This window comes from Colius striatus, chromosome 4, assembly GCF_028858725.1.
Source record: "Colius striatus isolate bColStr4 chromosome 4, bColStr4.1.hap1, whole genome shotgun sequence".
Classification (NCBI taxonomy): domain Eukaryota; kingdom Metazoa; phylum Chordata; class Aves; order Coliiformes; family Coliidae; genus Colius; species Colius striatus.
In genome coordinates, this window is record NC_084762.1 from 18,929,215 (window position 1) to 18,946,775 (window position 17,561).

Genomic DNA, 17,561 nt, shown 5'->3' on the forward strand with positions numbered 1-17,561 from the left:
CCATTCTGAGAAATGAAAACTTACATTCTGTTGTCTAGTCTTTTTTTCCTTTTATTTTTTTAATTACTATTATCTAGTTTCCTTGTCTCTACAGTAGACAGAGAAAATAAGGGTATGGACAGAAGACCAACACATTCTAGAAAAAAAAATAATGTGAAAGCTCTGGAAGTAAATACACAAAAAGATTACTTCACATTCACAACTGGAGGGATGGTTGAATACAAGTTTCACACAGGGTTGGCAGAAGCCCTGCAATACTTACTCCCTCGCCAGATAAATGCAGCCTACCAAGACATTTCTTAGGAGTCCTCTTATTTCCTTTTTTAACCCTTCTTTACACCATTCCCTCCCGTTGCTGGAAAATAGATGCAACCTGTCACCATACATACACAGTCTCAAGAAGGCGGAGGAAGCCATGAGAAAGAAAACCTTCATCAGTAGCACTGTATGGCTTTAGAAGTGGTCACTACTGTGTTATGGTGCCTGTGCTGACACTGTTGTCACATTTCTTTGGTTCAAAAGAGCTTTCTTGGAGGACTCTTGCAGTGACTTCACTTGCTCTTACAGTTGGAGGATATCAACACATAGAAGTCAGAATATTCCAAGTAGAATGCAGACATTATTACCTTGGCTAAGCCCATGATTTTTGGAAACAGGTAAGAGGAACATCCTTCTGGGCTCTGTCCAAGTTGACTAAATGGGGTGTGAAGCGTAGCCTGGAAAAAACAAAACAAACCCAAAACTAAACAAACCACACATGAGACTAAGACTAACTATGAGACTCAGAGCACAAGACTAAAGTGGCAGAGTTTAATTTTCATTTTAAAGCTTTTACTGTGACAGAGCTCACCAGAAATACATCTGAACTGTTAACATAACAGTTGTTAAATACTATCCAGTAACACTGCTTCATTCTTTCAGTGCACTCAAGACTTGACCTTGTCTGTATAATTCAATCCCCTTATCACAGATACTCCATTGACAAAGTTACCTTTTTTGAATACTGCACTTGGAGAAACTCATTTATATCACAGAATCATAGAATGGTAGGGGTTGGAAGGGATCTTTAGAGATCATCTAGTCCAACCCCCCTGCAGAAGCAAGGTCACCTAGATCAGGTGGCATAGGAACATGTCCAGGCGGGTCTTGAAGACCTCCAAGGAAGGAGCCTCCACAATCCCTCTGGGCAGCCTGTGCCACTGCTCCATCACCTGAACAGTGAAATAGGTTTTTCTTATGTTTAAATGGAACTTTCTGTGTTCCAGCTTCATTTGTATGTATAAAATCTTTATAGAAGGATGTTCATACACACCTTCCCTAAAAATTATTAAATATATAGCCCAATGAAATTAAGAGGCAAAAAGTATTTTGCTTTCTGAAGGCATGCTAAGTTTATTCTACTCCTGGAAAAAAATCAAGTCATTGAGTCTTCTTTCCTCAAGTGTTACGCAAACTTAACAAGAACCTGTGGCACAGATGCATCACAGGATCATACAAAACAATACTCTAACTTCAAGTTAGAACTGAACACAGGTCTTTATGTTTTCAAAACTCTCATCAGCTTTAAGCAAGAAAGACAAAATGCTTGCCTCTATTTCCATATCAAACATGAACCGATACATGAAGAGTGCACAGGTTGCCAATGCAGCTTTCATTGTAACAGAAGACAATCACCTTACTGTACTAGAGATGGCCATATAGTATGACAGATCAATAGACTTCCTAGCAAGAAAGTGTAAGAAAAGGCTAGACAACATCTGCCAGGATAGAGGGTGGTATTGGTCACACTTAATCAAGGAAAGATTAACTGTAGTAGGGCTAAAAGCTGTTGCCCCGTGAACTGGAGCAAAATCCAGCACAGAAGGCAATGTTAACTGACTGCCCAAAATACTGATCTGTTGTCAGACTGAGCTGTGCAGTGTCCCATAAATGTGGCTCATAATGACCTGATCCTGGACCTAGCAAAGCTGTACACTTCTGGAGTAGGTAGTTAATGCTTAAGACACTCTAACCAAACTACTGGAGAACGTGGAATTAAGTAGTAATTTAGATAAGAAAGATCTATACTGCATGGGAGTTCATAATCCTGGAAAGGGAAGAACTGAGAACAATCACCTTTGAGAAGGCTTCAATTAACTTGAAGTTACTAGGGAAGTTCTCATGAAGACTAACCTAAGTGAAAGGCTCAGTTACATTCTATGTAAGTCCTCAAAAAAACATTACCAAGGGCACGAGCAAAAGCTGTCCCCGTGCAGGTAGGAGGTACTAACAGATTGTCTCAGCTAAATCACGAGCCCGTCACTGACTTTAAACAGAAATACACAGAAAGCAAAAGCTACACCAGACAACTAACATAAAAATCTTTTGCTTCCCACCTCACCTAAAAGGGGCCTCATAACCATCATTTCATGTCAGCATTCTTCCCCAGGCCTACTGATATCATAAAGAGTTTCTAAACTGGAGTCAGTAGCTCAATAACTATTAACTACAGCAGGGAAACGCCAGGCATGTTAACCACTAGCTGATGCATCGCTGTGCTGGTAGTTAATACAGGTGTTCTCCAATGTCAGATTAAAAGCCTTTATACTTGTGTGTTCCTTCCTGTCAGATTAGCCCAAACAATATTTGCTACAGAGAGAGGCTGAAAGGCTGCTGTGAGATCACCTATGTAATGTACTTACCCTGTCAGAAGCATAGACAATGTCACACAATCCAAGGACTGTTACACAGATTCCAACAGCTGGGCCATTTATCACTGCAATCAGTGGCTTTGGAAAATCAATAAAATGACCCACAAACTCTCTAGAGAGAAGGGAAAACACAATGTAAGAGACATATCGTAGTCTTTTTCAACAAACACAAGCAACTTACAGAACACCTGATTAGTTACTGCATAACAATTAACAGATTCTATGTAGCATATGTTTGTTGTTCCTTTCCCAAAGGAATTCTGACAAAGAAATAAAGAACTGTTTGACTTGCTTATGTTTCCTTACCAACTAAGAATCAATCACACGTCAGCAGGGCTTTCCTAGTTCCTGTAATCAACTTATGAAAGTGCTGTCCTCTTCAGCCACAGTTACTGAACACAGCTCATTAACAAGAACAGTTTTTTGTCCTGCCTATCCATCTACCTCCATCCATCCAACTCCAGTCACAGCATATCCATTCCCTTCACAGATTCTGTTCTGCAGTGAAGCCACAGCAGGCACTAAAACTGTGATGCTACCATAACACAGAATGTTCTAGTGCTGTTCTGCATGGGTTTGAGAAATAGCGTTTTGATTCATTTGATAGCTGCCTTCTCCATCCAAGAAGTGTAAAATACATTCTCAAAATGTAGTATTTTTCAACAGTGAACAATGTTGTAAGAACTCCACTTCCCCGGCACCTGTGTGCATCAGTTGTAATGATGCACTGTGCTTTTGTATTAGTCACAGCACACACACTCTCCTCACAAGAACAAGATGAAAGACTATAAAGTACACGTGAGACCATGCAATGTGTTGAACACCCTACAAAACACTGTGGGCTGGAACTCCTGCCAGACGTCACTGGATAACATCATCTCAACAGATTCAGACTGCATCATTACTACTTGGTAGGGGCAACTGTGATTCAGAGACAGTTTGCCTAAGTAAAAGCTGCAAAACTTTACTGGCAGCTCATCTTTAAAATATAAATATTTTATATTTTGCATCAATTGTAAGTGCTTGAGGAAGCAATCCAACTTGCAAACAGCTCTCATGTAATTACCACATAAAAAAGAGGAGACAGAATTTGCTTAAACAAAGTAGAAACATGTTTGTCTGAAAAAAAGTTTGGCCCCTGAGTCAGATGATGGCCTCAATCTCCTCTGTCTTAGAAAATAGATCAGTTTAACAGGCAGATTCAGACTCGAAGATGGAATAAAGATCTCAGAACTCCTAGGCAATTTTGAGCAAGTTCATTACATCTAGTCTCTATTCAAAAAGTCTGACAGTAAAGGTATTTTGGCATGTCCTGCTAGTATAGACACTGCTGGATATCAAAAAACCCCCAAATGTTGCATTGCAGCTTACAAACTACACACTCAATGTCATATTTTTGTCATTATATCTGCATATACATTGGGGACTAAAAAATAAAACTAAGTCCTCATTATCATAGAATCATAGAATGGTAGAAGTTGGAAGGGACCTTTAGAGATCATCTAGTCCAAACCCCCTGCAGAAGCAGGTTGCGTAGGAATATGTCCAGGCGGGTCTTGACGACCTCCAAGGAAGGAGACTCCACAACCCCTCTGGGCAGCCTGTTCCACTGCTCTGTCACCTGAACAGTGAAATAGTTTTTTCTTATATTTAAATGGAACTTTTTGTGTTCCAGTTTCATCCCATTATCCCTTGTCCTGTTGCTAGCTACTATAGAAAAAAGGGATGCCCCAATCTCCTGACACCCACCCTTTAGATATTTGTTAATATTAATAAGATACCCCCTCAGTCTTCTAGACTAAACAGCCCCAGTTCCCGCAGCCTTTCCTTGTATGAAAGATGTTCCAGTCCCTGTAGTTAAAATGATTTCTAATATTTATCTCACTTCCTCACTTATTTCATACAATCAAATACTACCCCTCTCATATGATCTTTGTATTTATGCACACAATGAGCCTTTGAACAGTCACCTAAATGGATGTATTGCAGCGTCACTCGGTCCCTGCTGTCGTGTCTTCTAACAATGCCTGCAAGTTTTATTTCACCCATTACACTAAGTTATGCATATATGAAACAAAGATGGTTTACTTGAGTAATGCTGCTCCATCTTCAGCCATCTTCTGCATTTCACCTTGCTGGATATTAGTAAAATTATTCAGATCATTTCCACTACTATAGTAGTCTCCATTTCCTGCAGAGAACACACATGACCAAATGTACTGATGGTTTCTGAGTAGGCAAGAGAAGCTTCCATGTATTAAAAAGAAATTATTATTTACAAAACAATTTAATTCTAAGTGTCTAACATTATTAAGTAATCAGAGGGATTGTCTCAAAGTATACATGTTACCTTAAAGGACATTTATGGTTTAAAAATAACTTTTGACTGATGATTTGCTACAAAACAACAGGCAAAAAGCTGAAGAATATTAATTCAAAAGGTATGAGGGGGAAAAAAACCACCTTTTTGCCAAAACAGCATCAGATGGGAAAATATTCATTTTCCTGCATACATGCTCAGGTTCTTTTTCCTGTCAATTCACAATCATTCACACAGTAAAACGTGAGAAACTTTTTTTTTAAATAAATGGAAATGTAACTTCATGCATCTGCCCTCCTCTCCCTTCAAACTGATGAAGGAATTAAAAATAAACAGAATAATCTGTTAATCTGTGATAGAAGTTTCACAGGTTTTATGGTCAATTAAGGAAAGGGCATAGCACTCAATTAAGGAAAAGGCACAGCATTTTAAGGATAAGATTGACAGCACTGCATTGAAATCATTGTATTGAAAGACAGATTCTTCAATAAGAAGCAGATAACCTGTTTGTGAATGTATAAGGAAGTCTGAGGCAGCACCAAAAAAGCAAGGAGAATTTAAATGTTAGAGTGCATGACTTAATTTTATAAATCATCCTGTCTTCCATGAGGACACCCACAGGATGGACATTTCAATGGTCAGCACATCAACTACTTCATGCTGAAGTTGTCTTACTAGATAAAATATACAGAAAGGTTTGTGCAGAGGTGTTTGCTGTTTACTCCTATAAACATGTTCTCCACATGTTAGACACTCCAGGTGTGTCAACTACCCTTCTCATATCTTAAGGGTTGTTGTGCCTACTCACCACTCCTGAAAGGAAATTGAGCATCCTGGGAATACAAGGTGTTGGTAAGGAAGACAGTGGAGAAAAATACATATGCAATTACCGTTGAAGTAATGAGTAAACTGGCATAAACACAAATTCACCTTGCATCCACACTACTTAGCTGCCAGCCAAAGCTCGAGCTTTGGCTAATTGCCTAAACTCACACCTATCTGCAATGAGGATGGGCTAGAGAGATAGTGCCTGCCCTCAGCCTCTCCTGCCCTTGCCACTGTGTCATTCAGTCAGCATCAGAGGGACCAAAAAGTCCTCTGGAGAATCCAAATGGCATGTCCCCAGAGCAGCTAGACTTCACAAGCAGCATGAGTCTGTGTTGTCCTTTCACACTGCTGCAGTCATCCAGCTGCACACATCTGGTGACTAGGGTATTTTACAGGCGGGCTAGGTTGCAGCTTGCCTAGCCAATTCTTTCCTATGGCAGTAACGGGAAAAAAAGAGAATCAACACAAAATATCTTTTCCTTCTGATGGTCATAGGTAAATATGCAGTGTTAACTGTCTACTGGCCACGCTGCTGCTGGACTTGAGTGTGTTTTTAGTATGTTCCAGTGTATCACAAAGGTAAATTGACTAAACCTTTATCAATGAACTTCAAAAGCAGTAATGAAGATGCCGTGGAGTAGATATACCAGCTACTCAAAAGTAATGAAGCCTTTAATAGTACTTTGCACCCAACTTCTCATCTCAGAAATATGTTTTGATACAACAGCAAGCTTGCTAAAGAATTTGAAACCCTTCCTTGAAAGAATTTTGCCAAAATACTTTGGAAAATCTTTGGTTTCTACTACAGGAAAGAATTTCCTCGCTTACAGAATTCTGTCTTAGTCTAAATACAGGTAGATATTCATGTCAGTGCTGTACTTCGGCATAAGATAAAACAAATCTAAGAGAGGCATATGAAGTGTGGTACCAGTAATAACTGCTATGGTAGAATCATCTTTTCCAGCTTCTTCAAGTGCTTTCATAATTTCTCTGTACATCTGCATAAGAGGAAAATAAAAAAAAAATACAAATGTGATGCTGGCAAAAGACCATAAAAAGGAGATTCACACTGGCAACGAGGAACTTGAGAGGCAGAACAACTATAGTCCTTTTCAGTATGAAAAAAAATTGCATCCACAGAAATTAAGTATTACATATGAAGTTTTTCTGACCACAAGGACACATGCTTGCAAGACTCAAGATTTCCAATGCAAACCTAAAGGACAAAATAAAATCCTTTGGAAAACAGACAGTAATTGGAGACAGCAAGTTTTTAAACCTGAGGAGTAGTTTAAACAAGCAAAATAATACAATAAAGAATTAGCAGCAGCTGGGTGAAGTCTCTGTTCTGGTACCATGCAGTTGTGAAATAGGATGATCATGATGTTTCCAACAGGACGGACTTCCTCAGGAAGATAGCTGTGGGAACCAAAAGACTATCTAGGCACACACACCACAGTGCTGAGCCAAAGTAGGCTGCACACATACTTCGTTATATCTAAGGCTACAGTCAAATCCCGTATCCACAAAGCAGGCTCATCTTCTTGCAGTTTGCCATTTTAGCTTAATGCAGTCCATAATTCTCTAATAAGTTTGAAAAAACACAAAAGACACAGAAAAACCCAATCCATTAAATTTTATCTGAATGGTTTAATTTTGTACAGGATATTTACTCCTTAGGTTGTCATCAGAGTCAAGATAGTAAGCCCTAATAAAATCCAGACTGCCACGCTTCAGTCACAGAATCACAGAATCTCAAGGGTTGGAAGGGACCTTGAAAGATCATCTAGTCCAACTCCCCTGCCAGAGCAGGACCACCTAGAGTAGGTCACACAGGAACTCACCCTGGTGGGTTTGGAATGTCTCCAGAGAAGGAGACTCCACAGCCCATCTGAGCAGCCCCTCCCAGTGCTCCCTCACCTGCTAAACCTGTAGCTTACCCAGGAGAGAAAGAAATCATGAATCTTCCCAAGTTTATGTCTTTACCTTATGGTTGATGGCATTTTTCTTATCAGGTCGGTTAAACATTATCTTTGTGATATTGTTTTTGGTGGTAACTACTATTGTTTCATAGCCATCATGTCTGCCCTCTCCTGGAGAAGCATCTTTCTTTTGGTCAGCAGATTCTGCTGAGAGCAGACTCGAGACAAGTTCAGTATATTTCTGTCTGGCATTATCCTGTAGTAGATGAACAGAAAAAAAAAAGAAAAATAAACATGCATGAGATTATCAAAGACAGAAATAGAAAACAGTTTTTTATGCTATTCATAAAACAGATACCTGTAGGAGGGGGAAATAAAGTGGAGGAAGGGAACTGTGCTTCAGGACAGAAGAAAGAAAATCTCAATTAGAAAGTATTCTAACTGAGGTGAGAAAGGGAACGTGATGTATTTAAACACTGCAGAACACGCTTAAAGCCATCTGGAAGCAGCAGCAATTAATCTGCCAAATAAAAGTGTGCAGATGCTGGGATGATAGCAGTTGTTTTGTTGGAGAAGTGTCCACATTCACGCCTAAAATTACTAGAGAGACCTTTGTCGTATTCCCAGCATTTACACATCTCTATGGATCTTTTGTCTCAGCTTTCCAGCTGGACATTTCTTCAACAAAATAAAAGCTTTTATTTTAGAACATTTGTTGCTGAAAATAAGAGTGCTGAAATGGGTCTATGGCATTTTCAGATTGCCTGAACACTCTAGTTTTCATTGAGCACAATCACGACATGCAAAAGTCTGAAGAACCTCTCCTTCTACAATGACAGCGATTTAAAAGAACTATAAGTTACAATCTATTTTCTTGCAAGGATAATATACTTTGAACAATTCTGTAATTCATAATCTGTAGCACATGAAATTGACTATTTCCTCTCCACTATAACTTCAAGAGCAGATTTTTTTCTTTAAGTGTTTCTTGGCTACTCCTAAAAAATGTGAGGCCATCTCAAAAAAAAAAAAAATCACCTAACCAAAAAGCAAACCCAGCCCAAACAAAAACCAAACCAAAACACGCTCCAAAAACTCCAAAGCAGAACAGGAATATGTTACGTTCATGAGATTATGCAAGCATGTTTTCCTTTAAAAGAAAAATTTCCCAAATCCCCTCTCTAATAAGCAGTATCTTTGACCTCAGAAGCTACTCTTGAACAGCAGGCCTAATGTAGCAGTGACACAGCTGGACTGTAAAGCTTCTGTTTCCTTCACTTAATAGTAGCCAAAGAAACTATATTAGCTATGTGTGATGTTAGACTTTATACAGTCCTCATGAAAAAAGAATGCTTAGGTATCTTTGCATTTTTATTCTTCCTGATTGCTTCACTTGAAGACCTCCCTAAAGGTTATGGAAGGGGTTAAAAATGTCAAGATACACAGAGAAAGAATGAACATTCAATACATCACTTTTCTAGTCTTTTAATCACTGGTGTAAGGGACTGAATTTTTAAAATGACAAAGTTATTGATATGCTGGATTCACAGATTTGTCTTTGTTGTAAGAACTCAGCAGCTCAATCCATCTTTCTTAAAGAGAACAGCAGAACAGAATATAATGTGAAAACCGCTATTTTTATTAGAAGTCATCACACATGTAAGCTCTCTTACACTGATACAAGCTCGTGGTAACAGCGTAGAACTACGCTTATACAGTAAAAAACTTTTCCGAACATTGAAGCAATGAAATGACTGTAGAATACAGTGCAAAACTTTTTGGTGTTTGCTGCAGGGTGGACAAACAGCATGTAATACATTTAGACACCATCCACTCACAGACTAAGCACCTCAAGGGAGAGTAATCTACAAAGTATTTATGTCAAATTATAGGTATTGTCACCTGAGACAAATTGCCAAGAGAATTCCATGCATCCCACTTGGCTTTCTTGACAAAGTCCAGCATACCTGGTTTTGGAGAATTGCAAGGACCTTCAGTAGCCTGAAAAGAGAGAGACACAATGTCATTTAAGCCTTTAAGTCCATATGCCTTGGCAGAAAAGATGCTGACTGTTAGAAATATTTATCTGATCAGGATACAGAATTCAACTCTGAGACAGAAGGAATCCCTAGCGGTTGGGCAATATACAGACAGTTCACACACCATGAAGTTTTCAGTGTCTGGTATTTCCTCATAAATGGTGCTAGGCTTTCAAAAGCACTTAACCAATAGGAGACACTGGTTTCTAAAGGACCCATGCATGTGTACATGAACAAAGAAACCATTGCTTAAGATCAGTTACATTAGATCTTACTTCAAAGTTGGCCCTACTATGAGCACAGTGACTGGACTAGCTGAAGTGCAAGAGTTTGAGCTATCCGGAAGCATTCTGTCATCAGTTCTCCCAAAGAAAAATAAACTATCAGAAATACTTCAAGTAGGAGGCAGGAAAGAAAGAATACATTAGTGAGCTCACTATTATGAATTGGTAAAACTAACTGGAGTTTTAAGTTAGCTTTATTTAACTGCCAACTGATTGCCATCTTCAATGTAACAAGCCACAGCCTGTACTGACCCTGAAGCCAATCTTGATCCACAAACATGTCCCCAGACACCAGTGCAAACCCCACAAAGGACTTACAGCTATTTCTACAAAGGTGTCCTTCCATGCTGTAGTAAAGAATAACCTTTCCTCAAAGTTTGGAGGAATAGCTCCTTGAATTTTAAAATAGAATTATTAAAAATACTACAAGGTTCATACAAAGAAAAAAAAACAACATAAATCAATTTTCAAATAGCAACACGTTACATTATAGGCCCAGCTGACTGACTGTGGATACAACACAGCTAAGACAAAGTATGTGGTAGACTTTTTTCTCTAGGCATAAGCCATTTTCCAGAGCCCCATCAACATATGCTACATTATATGGAAGACATCACACAAGAGAAGTTATTTATCTCTAATTCTTTGAATAAAGGTTTCTATTCAAAGTATGATTTATAAGATAACAGGTTTGGCTTCCCTCAGAATTGAGCCATAGTTTTAAGGGCTGGCATTTGAGGAACAAAATTTTGAGCACTTGAAATGAAGAGCTTGTTAAGAAACAATATACTTGAGCAACCCCTACCTGAGGTTCATACCCTCAGATTACAAACGCTTCTATAAAACAAAATAAGTCAGGCCTACCTGTTTAAACAGAGCATAGAGCTTCAGTTTAGTTTCATTCCCAGGATCATTTTTCAAAAGCTTCAGTTGTTCTTGAGCCTTTTCAAAGTCTTTCTGGCTGACTTGCATGGTGGCTGCAGTCATGTGCAGGTGAACTGCTGGAACGCAAACAGCTTGTGTTCGCCTGTTAGTAAATCCAAAAAATCTCATTACTTGGGGTTTTTTGTGTAAGACTAGAGTAGAAACAAACATGCTGCTTTTAAAGACATTTAAAATAAATGCAAACACTAAATATTTGTACTTGCACCAACCAAAATGATGACAAAAAGCAAGACACTAAAAATTACAAGAAAGTTGCTTTAGAAGTTTGGTTTAGCTCGAACATAATTAACCTCTGGAGAACGTGACATTATCTCTGTCTAGCACATAAAGTGCTAGATTTAATGCTGCCAGATGACAAGGAAATGATGCAGTAATACACTAGATGATCATATATAGACCACTGAATGGCAGTAGTGGTAAACTAACGTTTTACTGTTTCTAGAATAAAGGAGGGTCCTACAGGTTTTGTCCATGACAAACACATAAGAAATACAGGACATTTTTATTATTGGTTTAAATCTCATTCCTCTGTACTTGGCACTGGTGAGGCTGCACCTTGAGTGCTGTGTTCAGTTTTGGGCCCCTCACTACTAGAGGAATACTGAGGTGTTAGAGTGTGTCCAAAGAAGGGCAACGGAATTGGTGAAGGGTCTACAGAACAAGTCTGATGAGGAACACCTGAGGGAACTGGGGGATGTTTAGTCTGGAAAAAAGGAAGCTGAGGGGAGACCTTATGACTCTCTCCAGTTACCTGAAAGGAGGTTATAGTTAGGTGGGAGTCAAGTCTCTTTTCCCATGTAACAAGCGACAAGACTAAATGGTCTTAAGTTGCACCAGTAGAGATTTAGATTGGATTTTAGGAACAACTTTTCCACTGAAAAGGTTGCCAAGCATTGAAACAGGGTGCTGGGGGAGGTGACAGAGTCACCATCCCTGGATGTATTTAAAAAGACAAGTAGATGTGGCACTTAGGGGCATGGTTTTGCAGCAGACTGAATGATCTTAAGGGTCTTTTTCAACCTAAATGATTATCTCATTCCATGATTAACATCCTCATATGTCTATGAATTGCAAAGCCTTTTTGTTTTTTATGATCTTTTCAAGTTTGTGTGCTTCCATCTAGAAACACTTCAGTCTAGAAGTCTAGTTCTCCAATCAGGGCAGCATAAGTGAAGGCTAACTTCAAAATATACTTTGGACTGGTTATAAAACAACCTGTAGACACTTGGAAAAAAAGAAGTGGTCAAAATATTCCAGGAGAAGCATTTTCCACCAGAAAAAAAGGTAATTCCATTAAAAAAGAAAAAAACCCACCAACAAACTCAAATCCCACTCCAAAGAACCAAACCTAATCCAACTCTTAATACTTTGTAACAGTAGGCTTACTTCAACACAGTTTGGAATCAAAAGCCAAGAAGCCTACTAATTTTGGCTTGTTTCAATAGAGCAAAAGCAGCTTTGTTGTTGTTGCTGCTGTTGGAGTGCAATATATGTTAAATATTTTTAGTATTTTTAAGATATTGGCAGTTTATGTATCAATGTTCCTTCTCTGTTTTAGTAAAATAGAATAAAAAAACCTCTTCCCCTCTTCTAACTCACAGATACAGCTGTCATGCTAGAACATCAGATATCAAAGATCCCACCACCAATTTTTGAAATGCGACTGGTTATCTGAAACACAGATGGATTAAATGCTACTCATTCATTTCATTTGTTATTCTTTCAGTTATAGAATCACCATCATACCTAATATACTTCATATGAAAAATCTGCTTTTTTTATATACACCTAATGAGAATTTTAGAGAAATGCTACTGCTTACTTCCAAAACATCCTCATTATTCTTATTTCTTAAATAAAATTTATATTTTGCTGCAAGCATAGAAGTTGCAGGCAGGAAGCATGCAGAATGCCAACTGTGTCCAACTGATTTTATTACTCTTTCATTTCAAGTAAACAGAAGGTTTTAGTTGTCCTGTAAAAATGTTCCAAGATCTATTGGTTTTATGTCCTATTACAGCCCTTCTGTGTTAATAAAAACTCTAAGTTGCTGGTATTTTGAGACTACTGAGTTTGAATGACAGACACAGAAAGAAATTCCTTCAAAATGAATGTGTACCAGAATTTGCTTCAAAATCTTATGCTAGTAAAAGGAAATCTGCCTGAACAATACAAAATGCAACAGGCTATCAAAAAAGGCTGTTTCTGTTAGAAAGGCTTTTTACTTAAATTTATCATCTGTAGGCCTTTATTAACATAGTAGTGAACACACACAAACCCTGGTTAACCATCTGCTAGTTTAACTAACATGGGAATGGATGTGTTCAGAAGACTGTCTCAGTTTAATAAGCTTATCCCTTCACCAACTGGGACGCTATTTAGCCAAATAGTGGACTTCAACTCCAGCATCAATAAAAGACTTCTCACAAGAAAAAGTGTACCTAAACAGACACAGATGTAAATTTTTGAATATTGAATTTCTTTGATTAGTCTGTCCTGGAGTCACAAAACACGACGTTCACTTTCAGATCCTATCTCCAAACATTTTTAAAGTCACATTTACGGGAAGAAGAAAACAAGAGTGCAGGAAGAGTCATGGCTTCTCTTCTTAACAGCAGGAACAGAGCTCCTTGACCCCGAGTTGATCACAGAGTGAGGAGATAATTTGCCACCTGTTAGCAGCTGCAAGGGTAATGCTGTCTCTGAGACTCAACAGTGACACCATGTCTCAATCCCAAAGACTCAGAAGCAGAAGAGGCTACTGTAGTATCACAGAATGGTTGCGGTTGGAAGGGACTTCTAAAGATCTTCTAGTCCAACCCACTGCTCAAGCAAATCCATCTAGATCAGGTCACACAGGAACACATCCAGCTGCGTTTGAAAACCTCCAGAGAAGGAGACTCCACACCCTCCCTGGGCAGCTTGTTCCAGCTCTCCCTCACCTGAACAGCACAGTTTTTCCCTAAGTGGCACTTCTTGTGTTCCAGCTTCTGTCCATTGTCCCTAGACCTGTCACTGGACACCAAAGAAAAAAAGTGTTGCCCCATACTCCCGACATACACCTTTTAAATACTTTCAAGTATTAATGAGGTCTCTCCTCAGTCTCCTCTTCTCCAGGCTGAACAGTCCCAGGTCCCATAGCCTTTCCTCATAAGAAAGATGCTCCAGTCCCCTGATCGTCTTGCTGGCTCTACACTGGACTCTCTCTAGTTGTTCCCGGTCCCTCTTGAGCTGGGGAGCCCAGAACTGGACACAGGACTCCAGATGTGGCCTCACCAAGGCAGAGTAGATGGGGAGGAGAACCTCCTTGGACCTGCTGGACAAACTTCTCTTGACACATTCCAGAATGTCATTGGCCTTCTTGGACATGAGGGCACATTGCTGGCTCATGTTTAATTTATTAAACTAAATAGCACACTACAGGGACAACTTGCTCCCTCCATCTGCTGCTTCCTTGCTGTGACACTGAACCATTCTTATTCCCTCACTGAGCAAGTTCATGTCCCATTTTGGTGGCCCCACTCAAACTATGCAGGACTCTGCTGAAACCACACAAGGCAGGCAAAGAGCCTGGAATCTGACCTATGCACTTCTGGTGTTGGACCTGCACTTGTCTCAATCCAAGTGGAAAAAGAAGCTTGTCAAAGGCAATCAAACCCCCGTCTGTGTTCCCCCTCCTGACCTACTCACTGTAGAAAAGCTAAAAGATATCCTTCACAAAGCTTTCTCTTCATTGCCCTGCATCCTGTCGGCAATTAGCTGCTGCTGCACCACTGCTACATGTTACCTTTGCTGTACTGGCAACCAAAGAAGAGCGGTGAAGGCCCAGCAACTTCTGCCAGCTGGGTAAAAAGTCAACTCCCATCAGAGAGAGGTAAGCAAGAAGAGTCTCAAGTTGGCAGAGCGACCGGAGTCCATGACAAATGCCTGTGTACTCGTGCAAGATCATTCACTGCATACTTCACAAGTTGTACATTCTGAAAAAAGAAACATTGCCTGAACCTGAAACATCCAGGCTGACAAGTGCTTAATACCTATTTCCTCGTCTCAGGTATCTCTTCGTTGCCATTCAGTCACTCAGGGTATCTTGCAAGCCTACCATTCATCCCATTCATTCGACCTGTTCACTTAAATGTTTCTTTTCCTGATAAACATTCAAACATAAGGCTCTTTTAAAATCTTAATGAAGATCACTTAATCTTAATTGATTTATCAATTAATCAATCTTAATTTATTAATCTTAATCAATTTAAAAAGTCAATTACATTTAAAGTAGTTTCCCACTGTTTATATGATTAGCAATTACTTTAAAGACAGGGCCTCTCACTACCGTGTACTTCTGTCAACTTGTGTAAGGACTGTTATCCAGTCAAAAACATCAACTTTTTGTACAATGTTGGCTGCTCACTTTCTAACTTTTAAAGCAACTTAGCAATTTCCTCATTAAGACAAAAGCAAACCAAAAAGATCTCTTTCCACAGGAAACGTCAGAGATTCTCAGTGAAAGAAAGGGATGGATATACCTGAAATCCACCTTCCATTTACTTAATAAAGGTTTTCTTTTAAACATTAGTAGATCCTGCAAAAATAAAGCACAGACAAAAGCAGTTAAAAAACCTATTAGGATTAAAAGCAGTGGGTGGTGCTAGAAACACATGGCTTAAAAACTCTCCACAGAACTAGAAAAAGCTCATTTCACATTATTGTAACCAGCTTTAGAGAGATAACGAAGAAAAAGAATGGCAAATATTGTCAGACAGAAGCAAGCAGCACATTGAACTGTTACTCACATGAATCCTGGAATATATGTTTCACAGATGTGGATATTTCTGTAGATTCTGTGCAATGCTTCAGATAACACATATAAGATCTCCTGTTAGCCATGGTCTCTATCTCAAGGTGCTGTGATCTTTTGCACTGCTATTTTCACATATTCCTCACATAGAAAAGTGAGCAGCACAGTAACGATCCCTTGCCATTTCACACACGCCTGGTATTACAGCACCCAAAAGTGGCAACATTTCTGCTCAAGTTCTTTACATCTTAATAGAAAATGAAACAAAATATTGGTTTTTTTCTGCTGCTACCAGTATTTTGAGTTGTATGGGTTGTTGGTTTGGTTTATTTTTAGTTAGGATACAAAGAAATCAATTCCCACAAATCTCAAGGCACCGGGTGCTCGGTTATAATCTAAACCAAGCTTCTGATTACGTGTCTCTCCAGAGTTCCTGCAAAGAGGAGACAGCACATGTTGCTCAGCCCAGCTCATCACTGTTTCTGAAGCATTGGCCAGAGCTTCAACTGTTCTACAAGGTTCAAGAACCTGAAACTTATCCCAAACACCTCACTGCTCTGACAGGCTGCTGCAAAGCCAAGCAGGGGAGCAACGAAATGAGATTTCCTTGCTGCCTGTCCTCCTGCTGTTGAGACATACAGATCCACTGCGGGAGGAACCACAAGCACTCATTCCCTGGCAAGGTGTGTGTGTGCTGGCATCTGCCCATGGAGTATTCCTGCTTCAGAGTCTTAGGCTTCAGTCTCTCTCTTTCAGTAGCATTTCTCCCATTTTGGTCCTCCCTCAAAATTATCCCGATTTTTCTCTCCAGAAAAGAAATAAAGGAATCTGGAGAAGGAATAGCAACCTTTGATCATTAGTTCAGCTACATCAAATGATGCAGGAGCTGAGCTGGCAGGAAAGGTTGCCACTGTTGGCAATTGCAGCAGCTGTTAGGAAATGAAGCATGTGAGGGGAATAGAAAACAGTATTTAAACTGTAACCATGAGAAAAGAAGGAGACCATCTGGAAAAAGAAATTCAACCTGACATATCAACTTCTCTTATTTTTCACCCTGAAACTTCCTATCAGAATCTCTAACAAGAAAATTTTAAAAAGGGGACAACGTTGATAACCAAGTAATGACTGAGAAAAGCATTAGCAGTAACGCTATTTCATAGCTCTCTTGGTAAAGAGGAAAATAATGTTACTGTTTTCCATATTCACTGGCAGTACGCAATAAATTTAAAGTAGTACTTCACTCTATTTTGCTGAGCAGGGGGAAGGTACTTGTCTACGTTGTTAACATAAAAATCACTAGCAATTTTAACCTGCAGGTTGCCTGAGTCACCATTCATTGTGCCATAGGTTATATACTACTGAATCCGGATATTTACCTACACAATGACGTAACATTCATAAATTTGCACATAGCCCGAGCACTTAGCAATATGAGCTTTGCCCCTGGAGATAAAAGTGGAGAGGGCAATTTTTACATTAATAAAGTCAAATTACCTCAGCTGACAGTTTCTAGTCCTGTCCTTTCAAGTTTCTTCTCTTACACTGGGAAACATGTAATAACCACATCATAGAATGGTAGGGGTTGGAAGGGTTGGATGATCTTTTAGAGATCATCTAGTCCAACCCTCCTGTCGAAGCAGGTCCACACTAGGTCACGTAGGAATGTGTCCAGCTGGGTTTTGAAGACCTCCAAGGAAGGAGACTCCACACTCTTCCTGGGCAGCCTGTGCCAAGGCTC

General features: G+C 39.4%; 1 protein-coding gene across 5 annotated transcripts in view; it reads right to left on the reverse strand.

Moving 5' to 3' along the window:
- ECI2 (enoyl-CoA delta isomerase 2) overlaps positions 1-17,561 on the reverse strand; it is a 31,867-nt gene that overhangs the window by 3,157 nt on the left and 11,149 nt on the right. For 2 of the 5 annotated variants that reach the window (XM_061995070.1, XM_061995072.1), the window contains exons 2-10: positions 15,552-15,607; positions 14,816-15,005; positions 10,948-11,110; positions 9,663-9,761; positions 7,825-8,016; positions 6,767-6,836; positions 4,779-4,881; positions 2,682-2,802; positions 627-716 (exon numbers count right to left, since the gene is read on the reverse strand). In XM_061995070.1, coding sequence (XP_061851054.1) covers positions 627-716; positions 2,682-2,802; positions 4,779-4,881; positions 6,767-6,836; positions 7,825-8,016; positions 9,663-9,761; positions 10,948-11,070 — 798 coding nt within the window. In that variant the 5' untranslated portion in view covers positions 11,071-11,110; positions 14,816-15,005; positions 15,552-15,607. Of the gene's footprint in view, positions 1-626; positions 717-2,681; positions 2,803-4,778; positions 4,882-6,766; positions 6,837-7,824; positions 8,017-9,662; positions 9,762-10,947; positions 11,111-14,815; positions 15,006-15,551; positions 15,608-15,818; positions 15,838-17,561 lie in introns of those variants that run through there. The other 3 variants (XM_061995071.1, XM_061995073.1, XM_061995069.1) reach the window with 3 other exon arrangements.